This window comes from Brassica oleracea, chromosome C4 (assembly GCF_000695525.1).
Source record: "Brassica oleracea var. oleracea cultivar TO1000 chromosome C4, BOL, whole genome shotgun sequence".
In the NCBI taxonomy this organism is placed as follows: domain Eukaryota; kingdom Viridiplantae; phylum Streptophyta; class Magnoliopsida; order Brassicales; family Brassicaceae; genus Brassica; species Brassica oleracea.
This window is the reverse complement of record NC_027751.1, coordinates 52711938-52722772: the sequence shown is the minus strand read 5'-3', so window position 1 is coordinate 52722772 and position 10835 is coordinate 52711938. Positions and strand designations below refer to the sequence as shown.

The 10835-nt window shown below is 37.5% G+C and overlaps 2 protein-coding genes and 1 pseudogene across 2 annotated transcripts; 1 reads left to right on the top strand and 2 right to left on the bottom strand.

Moving 5' to 3' along the window:
* Nucleotides 1–2052, top strand: part of LOC106342689 — a 2960-nt pseudogene extending 908 nt beyond the window's left edge.
* Nucleotides 2053–2176: 124 nt separating this feature from the next.
* Nucleotides 2177–4791, bottom strand: LOC106342688 (ELMO domain-containing protein A). Its single transcript, XM_013781691.1, has 10 exons — nucleotides 4544–4791; nucleotides 4318–4440; nucleotides 4028–4137; nucleotides 3833–3901; nucleotides 3540–3655; nucleotides 3398–3452; nucleotides 3143–3263; nucleotides 2973–3020; nucleotides 2763–2857; nucleotides 2177–2666 (listed from the first exon to the last, which is right to left on the bottom strand). The coding sequence occupies exons 2-10, from the start codon at nucleotides 4400–4402 to the stop codon at nucleotides 2565–2567; spliced, it is 801 nt and encodes a 266-aa protein (XP_013637145.1). The 5' UTR covers nucleotides 4403–4440; nucleotides 4544–4791; the 3' UTR covers nucleotides 2177–2564.
* Nucleotides 4792–8053: 3262 nt separating this feature from the next.
* LOC106339235 (putative F-box protein At3g23960) lies at nucleotides 8054–8879 on the bottom strand. The gene is made up of 2 exons (XM_013778023.1): nucleotides 8589–8879; nucleotides 8054–8542 (listed from the first exon to the last, which is right to left on the bottom strand). The coding sequence occupies exons 1-2, from the start codon at nucleotides 8877–8879 to the stop codon at nucleotides 8054–8056; spliced, it is 780 nt and encodes a 259-aa protein (XP_013633477.1).
* Between the last annotated feature and the right edge of the window lie 1956 nt (nucleotides 8880–10835).

The window sequence follows — 10835 nt, the reverse complement described above, 5'->3', positions numbered from 1 at the left end:
AAAAAAAAAAAAAAAAAAAAAGTCATGATGGAGTATAGGCACACAATAACCGGTTTTTCTTTGCATGACCAGCGTGACGGTTCGTTTTGCATGTGGTATGTCTTCACTGGATTTACCGCCTTTCATAAATGTTTGAGATATTTTGGTTTCTATTTTTAAGATGTGTGTGTGTGAGAGAGAGTGTTACGTCATTTACGAGGGTGATTATCGGTCGAGAAACATGGACCAACACTAAATAAGGATGATGTAATATAATATTTGATTGATATATATAACTTAGCTAAGGCTTTAGGTACATGCATACCGAAATGTATCTGTACAAGCTCTATGAGTTGGTTTTTCCTCAAGTTGAAGAAAATAGCTAAAACATTGGTAAGTTGAGTTCCTGTAGGTTGGAGGAGAGAGAGAGAGTGATGACCACCATTCCTCATCTGATTCAAAACTCTATTAAGTGCTTAGAGCATGATTAACCCTATAAATTTCTTATTTTTTTATTAATTGTTTTCGTCTAATTAAAAAAAAAAAGAATCAATCGCAGGCTGCTACGTGTCAGTGGAGGCCGCAAACAGTACAAGAAACACCACAAAGCCGTTTCTTATTTTATATCTTTGGAGATCGTTTCTTGTGTTTTTTGGTGGGGCTCACGCGCAAAAAGTGGCTAAGAAACCCTTTTGTATAGTGGGTTAATGGTGCTCTTACGCGGTTTATTCTCTTAAGTCGGCTAGAGAAGCCTAGTTATGTGCGGTTAAGGGCCGCTCATAATCCAAGTTCTGTGCCATTCATAGACATGCATGGTTGTCTCCTAATCATCTTTAGAACGTAATACTAAAAACAAAAAATGATTAAAACTTTATGTGGAGTTCTCATGCCATGGCCATGATAGCATTGATTTTTTGAGGACTCTCCTGTAATATGATTGGGAAATTAGAAATTATAACCTTGTATGATCACATTCATGTCCTTAGTCAATCATAAATTCAATCCATACTGTATAACACATGATAAAAGATGTGCAAAACACAAAGCAGCAGGCATTAGCAATGATTAACTAACCGAAATAATTAACAAGAGGCGACTTTTCCCGCATTCCCTTAATTAATCTGAATTTCTCACTAGTCGTTCGCACGCCTATGTTTATATAAATACTTACATTAACATATCTCGATAAGATTAAACCACAAAACATGGCAACGAATGGTTTGTTCAAGATGGCTGCAGCCACTCTTCTTCTAGTCATATCCATTGTCCCAGCTGCGGTTGCTGTGACATACACGGTCGGAGACATTAATCAATGCTACAGTGGTGTGGACTACACAGTTAGGCTTACCGGAAAAACTTTCCGAGTTGGTGACATTTTAGGTAAATTTTGTTGATAACTTACTGCACACGGAAACGCTTGCTTCTTTGAGGTTGGCTGATGTTATCTTTGAATTGATGACCATTTGAAACAGAGTTCAAGTACGGTCCTGTACACTCGGTGGATGTGGTTAACAAAGATTGATACGATAGCTGTGATAGCTCCTTAGCCACCGAGAATCATTCCGAGGGAGACACCAAAATCGAACTCAAGACTGAGGAACAAAGTATTTCATTTGTTCAACACCAGGTCACTGCATCAGTGGCATGAAGCTAGCCGTTACGGTCATCGCCTCCGCCTCCTCTCCAGCCACCCCTCCGCCACCGTCAACCTATTTTTCCTCCTCCTAGTCCCACCCCTCCCCCGCCGTCTCCTGATACCCCAGACTTGCCGCGGTCTGATGGAATACACCAAGCCGATTCAGGGTCAACCACGCCTCCGCCTCCACCGCCATCAAGCGAGGCATCTAGGGGACTAATGAGCTACGTGGTGGTCAGGATCTCGCTGGTGTTGGCTTGCATGTATGCATAATGGACTAATGGGCTTTTGCTTTTGCTTGCTCTATACATCTAAATCAATTGGCGTTAAAAATAAGTCAATTTGCTCGTTTGACTTCTCTGTTTCCCGGTTATTGTGTAGATTAATTGAATTCGTTGATAGATTAGGCTAAAAAAGCTAATCAAAAACCTCTTAAATCGTCGTCCCTAAATTAAAAAGTAGTAAAATTACCACAAGATAAATAATTTTTTTTTTTAGCAAACTTCGTTTTAAAAGATGCATAGTTGATAGATAAACACTACATAAAACAACAATCAAAGCTCGTATCTAAGCAACTTTTGATAAACCAACGGGTTAACACACCAAATATATGAAAGAAGTTTAGCCCACTGTGATAAACCAACTGATTTGTTATCCCCACACACAACATTACCCAATCAAAGATCAATCAACACTCAGTTACTAAAAACCCCTCAAACGTTGTTACAAACTCACTTTCCAACCCACAACCAAATTGAGATTTATCCCACAACCTCCTTCTCTATCTCCCTCTTCCTTGTTTGAATATAACCACAACAACTCAGTTTTAGAGCTGTTTCATATAGCCAACCAGCAAACAGTCGAAGAAAAAGGTCAAAGAAGAGGCACAAGCGAGCAACCTTTTGTGTTATTAAAGCGGGAGTGTTGAGGTTAGAAAACTCTTAAAAGGCTATTGAGAGAGGAGGGCGTAGGAAGGCAAGTCTTCAAGATGCATTATGTCTTCCAGCATCAGCTCTCTCTCCAGCTGTCTCCTTGTTGATTTCATCACCGTCTGTGTCATATTCACAACATTCAACAATTACATGACATGACCAAACACAATGTCTCTGTTTTTAACTTCTACACTTTCTGAGAAGTGGCTACTTACGTTAAACTCCATGTATGAGGCGCGCATTGAAAGCCACTGCTGATCCATTAGCTTGAATGCAATGCAATATAGAAGGTCAAAGGCAGACTCGTTCTCTGCTTACACCGCAAACACCCAAAATCCAATTAAAACACCATGTGTGCAGCAATCAAAGGCATTTCAATTTGATGAAAAGAAAACAGCGCACTATTGAGTGGAACCGAAACTTACCAGAAAGGAACTTCAGAAAAGTTGCCCCAACAGCTGTTCGAGGTTTTACTGTAATTTTTTTAAAAGGATATTATTGTTAGTGAACCTCTCTGATTATCTCAAAAACGGTACTCATGCAAATAGTGTTTATCACAGTCAGGGTAGGTAAGTGGATTCTTGTGGCCATATACCTGCTTCAAGGTCAAGCATCTGAATGAGCATGAATGTTAGGTTGATACCAGCAACAGCAAAAGGGTATTCCCATACGGACCTATCCCCAACCTGCTTCCTCAAAAGGTCCTGGAAAGATTTCTGCAGTATAAAGACACGCAGTTATAAAACTACGTGAGGAAACTGTGAAACAAGCCCATTACATGGAGAAAATATTATATGTTAAGGCACACATAAATACTATAAATGATATTGTACATGGGAAGTAGTTCTACCTGAAAGTTTCTGGCGAAGTACAGCAAGTTTTCAAGAGATATGAAACCACCACCCCTGAAAGATGCTGCACCGTAAGTCAAAGAGGAGGGAAACAAGTAATGTAAATGTCAACAAAAGTGGCGAGGAAAGTCAGTATTACACCTAAAATCAGTAGACGGATCTTTGCCCTGCCAACCCATCTCTTTCCACTGCTCAGATATCAATCCATGAAGCTCTTCTTCAGGAAAAGCAAGTTTCCACAGATCCCTCAGAGCTTCCTAAGAGCGTTAGTAGAAGCAAAAATAAAAAAAAAAAGTTTATCAAAGCTGTTACAAAGGCAAGTATGCAATAGGAAATCAAGTGATGGAAAACAGCAGTATTCTCCCATATCCAATTGATGGCTCAAATCCACTGTCTTTATATGAGAAATAGATAACCCTCACGTAAAGCTGTACCTGATGCAGAGGAATTGTGCTGTCATAAGCAACATCAATACGGTTCTGCAAACTCTGCAAGCATTCCTCCTGCAAGCTCCAACAACAGTGTAGAAGCTATTAGCAACTTGGACAAACAAAAACACTTAAACAGTATTTCAATATAATGAGCAACAAAAATCCAATTTCAAACACAGTGGAGAAAAATGAGTAAACCTGAGCAGGTGTAAGATCAAAGGTGGAATTCGTATCACTATCTCTTCGCTGAGCACACACACATGAAAGACCTCGGCCTAACCAAGCTGCTGATCCAGGCACACCCTCAGCTATAAACAACAACAACAGATGAATATACTAGCTGCTCATCTCTTAGCTTACTCTAAATCTCTAATACTAAGGTTTAATAATGCATTACTACTCTACTAAACTGTATTAGACGAAAAATCAGGCATATAATAAGCGCATAACGTTCATCTCTACGAAACGCTTTAGTGATCAGATTTTACCAGATGACGAATTGTAAACGCTTCCACGTTCGAGACCCTGAGAAATACGCCTAACGGCAACGAACGAGCCTTCTCTATCATCCATCTCTTTAAAGCTCCTTTCGATTCTACCTCACAATCATCCTGCGAACAATCATCAAAATGCAGAACCAAAATCAGCAATAGGATTCGGAAATCTCATAAAACGATCAAATATACATAGACGCAACGCGAATCGTTCAATCACCGTCGAGAAGGAGGATTCAAATCAATCGAATCGAAGTTCCGATCAACAATCTCGAAAAACTAGTTCTATAATCCTCAAGGAAACGCGAGAGAGGGAGAGAGAGAGAGAGAATCTTGAGCACGAGGAGGAAGCAAGAAAGCGAGTATTGGTTTCAAGATCTATTGAGTGACGAAGTTTATCGGCGGTTGAGAGATAATCGGACGGCGGAATCAAACGGAAGAGAGAAAAATTATTTCAGAATAAATTTCGGGGGAGAAATAAAAATAAACAAAAGGGAGATATTTATAGTAAGCAATGGGCTGGGCTTGGGCTGGGGAACAGGTGGCAGTTAGGCTGGAGGGCCCCGCGCGTGTACTCCAGTCGCCATCAGCTTCGAAATCAGTCTCGTCACACGGCTGGCTCGTGGTCACGCCGCATTGGTTAATGAACCACCCCAAAAGTCAAACGTCAACGACTTTCTTCATTTTTATTTTAGTAAATTTTGTTTTTCTTTTTTAATATGCAGTCAGTCTCCAAGAGAATTGATCCGGTTGGCGCAGAGAGAAATGGATCCGAATTTGATATGTCTTCTCACTAATGTAAAGTGATAATCAAATTGTCTATTATTGCGGATTATCTAAGTAGCAGCAACTTTCTTTTTGTTAGGAATAAAACTTAAGATAAACGAGTTTAAGCTGTATCCCAAAAGTCTACGGCTACCAATATTACTGGGTTTAATTTTTTTTTTTTTTTTTTATTATTGTTATTGTTGTAATTGTTGGCAGTTTTCTTTTACCAGTTACATAATCTTTATATAAAGAACTTAACTGGATTTTTAAACTCTGGGTTACAATATTGATACTAGTAAAAGAATTATTACATTACACAAGATGAAATTGATTGATTGTACACAAAGGTACTAAAAAAAAATTTTCTAGCAGATTTTCTTGTGGGGTCAACTTAAATAATACATAGTTCTTGTTGAACAAATGTGTTGATGTTGTTGCAACAAATTTCTAATACTGCAAAATTTAATTTAAAATCATGTATACATATTTTTATACGAATCATGTATTTTCGGAATTTAAAATCAAAATAGTGGAAATGCCATCACGGCGACAAATGCAAGAGGCATGCATGGGCCATATGTTTTGATGGATGAAGTCTAACTAAAGCCGACCTTTGTGTAATTACTCTGTTTGTTTTTTTTTGGTCCACCAGATTTATACATCAATCATGAACATGTGACATGTCTACATGCTACAAGGAGATCTTTTTTTTTGCAACTCAACTACAAGGAGATCTTTTAAATCTAAATAACTTCGAGAGGAGATGTTATACTCAACAGAAAAAATATTCAGAAGTTATTGATGTTTATTGTTTAACATAGAAGTTATTGATGTTGCCGTCTATATATTTATAAAGCTTTGTGGTGCGTGTAATCTTAGTCAATGTAACGCTATCAACTTATCAAGACTGTCCAACACCATCATTCACTCTTCTTCACGACATTGTTTTCTCTATCCACCTAAATATATATGTGTATTCAGTAGGTCTACTTCGGTTGTAAACATATTTTATACACAATAAATATATTTTGATGATACTTTTACAAGTGAGATCCGGCGTCGATCTTAGCAATATAAAACTAGGTGGAGCGGGACTCAACTGATCAAATCATGTGGAAATCAGAATTTACAAATGTTATTACGAAGTTATGGTTGGTTAAAGATGTTCATAGATCCCAAAGAACATAAAAATATTGTATACCTACAAAAAGCGATATCATATCCTTTCATGCTTGTAAAGGACCAAGAACATAAAAGAAATTCTACACCTTTACTTGAACTCAAAGTAATGGCTGCATGCTTTTCTATGTATGGGCATTATCAAATTTATATAGAAAAGGGGTGGTAATTGTATATATATATATATATATATATATATATATATCACTTACCTTTAGAAAGGTTTTTGCCTTCTGGCTTTTATCAGAATCCCATGGAAATATTCGAAAATATATTGTTAATTCAACCCTCATCAATGACTTTTAACCATTTTCTCAGTGCCACTGCTGCGGGTTATTAGTTGAGAAATACTCCAGTTCACATGTTATTCAGTCACCTATATATTATATAAAAAACTAATTTCAGACCTAAAAGTGGAAATTAAAGACTAAATCTAGTGATATAACATGTGACAGACGAAACTAATAAATGGGTTGTCTAACGGAATATACAACTATTATTATTTGTTCCAATATATTTATATTATCGTCACTATATTTTTGAAACAATAAAAAAATATGAAACTGGTAACCTATGGAGAGAACGGTACAACCGTTGCACCAGTTGGAATATACATCTTCTGATTCTCCAAGCTGGTTTTGCCTTATAATGATTTGGTCAAGGCTCTTAGTTCGTGGCCTTCATGTATGTTTCATCCGCTGTCGTCAACTGAATATTTTAAGCTCAAGTCATGTATCTTCCAGTTTAATGTTTTAATTCTGTAACTTTACTTTTGCTTTACGCAAAAAGAAAAGAAAGAAAGAAAACCTACTTTCCAATGACCTTTGTCTGGTCACATGCTTCATCTGCCAATGCATCATTCCAAGTTTCCAACATATATTTTTCTTCAAGAAATATCTGAAAACTAAACCATCAATCCGAAAAATTCGTCTTAGTGTTTAGGTTTTCAATGTCTTAAACTCCTCCATTATGCACGTTTAGTTTAATTTTTTTTTTCACCACCACTATGCACATATGTATATGAATTAGCTTTAAGTTAACACACAAAAAGTATAAACATCGTTTTAAAAGTGAGACTGGGAAAGTCAGTATTAGACCTTTTGAGCTATAAAAATACTAGTATAAGAAAGAAACATATATTTAAAAAACTCCTCGTGGTCCATTAGCTTTGTCGGCTAAGACGTCGATTACCAGTAACCTTTCTAGCCAATCCACTTGAGTTCCAACAAAAGAAAAAGAGAGATCAGATGCTATATATTGATATCTATCAGTTTATCATATCTCCTTCTTGGATCATACTTTGGGCTCAAATACTGAATATTATGAGCTTACACTTGTAAAATAGCCCACAAAATTATCATCTATGACTCTATATATGTTTCACCGTGTACGTGATGAAAGATGAGTCTTGTCACTTGTGCGTTGGACTTGGATGGTATTCAGATCAAGGTATCCATCTTATAGTCTTTACATCAATGTATAACTCATCACCAACACACAAGTGACATGAAGAGAAAAGTATCAAAGGCTATAAACTTATACTAGTTTGGACCAATTAAGAGCTAGATAACAATAATAAACATCTCCGTTTGGATCAAGCTTCTTAATAACTGAATCATCATCTAAAGCTCTTCTTTCAACTTCTTTATTTTGTACCTTTCTTGATCATCTCTTAACAAGTTTTGACTTATACTAAGAATGTAACTCAATATTCTTCTCTATACAAACCAAAACAAGACGCTAGAGAAAAGGCAACACACAAAACGAAAATCACTTGAAATGCTTAAAGAAGCTTCACATTCTTTACCCTGAAAGGCTTCAATTCCTTGGACTCCAACTTTTGTGATCGTCTTGCTCTCGACATTGTAGTATATGACATAGGAATGCACGTCTCGGTTGCACGCCGACAGTATACGATCTCATTTGTACCAACCATTCCATCAAAACACATGGTATCTGTAACCACAGCTTTCCACAAAAGAGGTAGCACGTAAACATGCGTGAACCATTCATGTTTCGCAGCGTCTCGTAGAACCCACAGCTCAAAACTTTTACTTCCTCCATAAACACAACTAAAATCTTCCGACATGAGCAAACCTAATTTGCCATTGTAGTTGACAAGAGTTTGTGATGCAGGCTTTGCTTTACTAGAAATTCCGGAGAACTTCACGCAGCTGAACTTCTCAGTAAACACCACCGATGCATATAGACTTGGGAGTAGGCCAATGTGGAATGCAACATTGGACCTTCCTCCATGACAATCTTTTAGTTCCTAATGCCAGAACGTGGCAGTCCACAGAGATGCAAACATTCTTTACACACCGATAGGCCATTGACAGTTCTTTAGCAATGGGGTCATATCCAAGAAGATGACTTCTGCTTCCATTCCTCCTCACCCTCCACTTCAATCTTGGTAAGGTCAAGGACTGTCCTGTGCTGGGAGTCACTAAACCTTTCAGCCCGTCAAAGAGACGTTCATCATAATAAAGGAAGAAGCCATTGGTAAAACCAACGAATCTACTGTACGTGGAGAAAGGCGCAAGGTGATCGGCGGATACAGCATACGAGTTCCCTTCCGGATTCTGAGGCTGAGGTACCGAGGAAAACATAATCTTGTTGTTGTTGTCATCTCTGCAAACGAAAAGGATCCAGATCCGAGGGTGTTAGATCAAAAGGTAAACTATCTCTTCGCTGAGCACAAACACAGGAAAGGCCACGGCCTAACCAAGCTGCTGATCCAAGTCACACCCTCAGCTACAAAAAAAAAAGCAAACAAACTTCAAGAGATGAATACTATATGCTCATCTCTTAGCTGTTGTTCACAGATTCAGTGCCACTTCAATACGTGAAAGCAATCTACTTCCACTATCTACAGATAAATACTAGCTGCTGATCTCTTAGCTGTTGTTCACAGATTCCGTGTATCTTCAATACGGTGAACTCAATCTACTCTCACTATCTCAAATCCTACAGAAACATCAGAATTCTACAAAACTACACGCAAAAACAAAAGCTAACATCTAATACGTGAATCATTACTCTCATCCATAGCAGATCATCCCTATACCAAGCAAAGCGCACAGAGAACAAACAACTTAGAGATATGTAAACGATTAGTGATGATGATACCAGAAGAGAACGAGCAGAAGAAATGAAGAAGAAAAATATTTCGAATTAATTTCGGGGGAAATAAAAAAATGAGATATAATGTAGTAATCTATGGGCTGGGCTGGACTGGGTTGGGCTGGGCTGGGCTGGGCTGGGAAACAGGTGGACGTGAAGTGTCTTTTTGATCATTAACCCATAGGGGACCATTTCAGAAACAGAAACCTTTGATTTTGCATTCTGGAGACCTTAATATCCATAACCTACTTACTAGATGACATGTTTAATCAATCCCCTAACTAAACCAAACAAAAAAAAAAGCTTTCATTTTTCACATGTTGGAGATTATTTTGATATTATGTGAGTATCTAAAACTGGTAATGAATGTTTACTTTTTTTAGGTCAATCTAACTTAGAATTTAGACAAAAATCGGAATAACATATCATAACAATGGGGATTGGGATCAAACTTGTATAGACAGAGTGGATGATCATGTGAATGTATATGACCACTTAATTAGTATATTGTTGGGTTATAGCATAACTAAGGCCCATGGGAAAGATATGAGTTTTCCATCTCCATTTGAATTTCAAAGAAGTAGAAAAACAAAGACTGAAAATGGATGCCGGGGGAGACAAAGTGGGCGCCTACAAGAGAGACAAAGAGAGATGCCTTAAGAAATCTCACCATCATTAAATTTGGAAAAATTCCTTACACGGATTTGATTGAAACGTGTAATCATTGTTGCATGGAATTCATATCCCCTATCATATAATATAAGCTTTAATATTCCCCTCTTTGTCTCTTTACTCAACCTACAATTAATTGATGTCTTTCATCTTTAGTTTCTCCATTTCATTTGTATTTTGATTCTTCCTTATCTAGTATTTCTATTTGCATATACATACGATAACTATGTTTTCAATTTTCATATGAGATTGAGAAAGTGTTGTTATATATAGAAGTTGCAATTTCTTTTGTGAACTAAAAGGCTAGACGATATGCGCATTTTTGCGGTAAACTAATATATGAATTAGCTTCTTTTTTAATATATGAATTAGCTGTTGGAACCTAAACACATAATTTTAACATAAGAAGGTTTTAAATAAATGTATTCCCTAGCTTTTGAAACTTAACTTGGCCATCCACTACAAGAAAACACACCGAATTCCGATGGAGGTTCCGACGGACACCAAGGTCGTCGGACATTTGTGACGGAATACTGACAACTTTCCGACGAAATCCAAAAAAATTAAGTCGTCGGAATTCCGTCGGCCATTTCCGACGGAATTCTGACGAAATATGGTTCGTCGGAATTTTCCGACGACTTTTCGACGACATTCTGATAAAAAATGTAACCGTTGTAGTCGTCGGAAGTTCGTCGGTATATTCCGACGAATTTCCGACGACATTCCGATTAACAGCAAAGACGTCGGAATTCCGTCGGTATTTTCCGACG

Bases quoted from the DNA above. Each gene is read 5' to 3' on its own strand.
- LOC106342688 (XM_013781691.1), bottom strand. From the start codon at position 4,402: ATGGATGATAGAGAAGGCTCGTTCGTTGCCGTTAGGCGTATTTCTCAG. The intron at 4,138-4,317 runs GTAAAATCTGAT...TGTTGTTTATAG, and splicing joins CGTTTACAATTCGTCATCTG to CTGAGGGTGTGCCTGGATCA. The intron at 3,656-3,832 runs GTACAGCTTTAC...TAACGCTCTTAG, and splicing joins GCACAATTCCTCTGCATCAG to GAAGCTCTGAGGGATCTGTG.
- LOC106339235 (XM_013778023.1), bottom strand. From the start codon at position 8,879: ATGTTTTCCTCGGTACCTCAGCCTCAGAATCCGGAAGGGAACTCGTAT. The intron at 8,543-8,588 runs GTAAAGAATGTT...TTCTGGCATTAG, and splicing joins TGTCAATGGCCTATCGGTGT to GAACTAAAAGATTGTCATGG.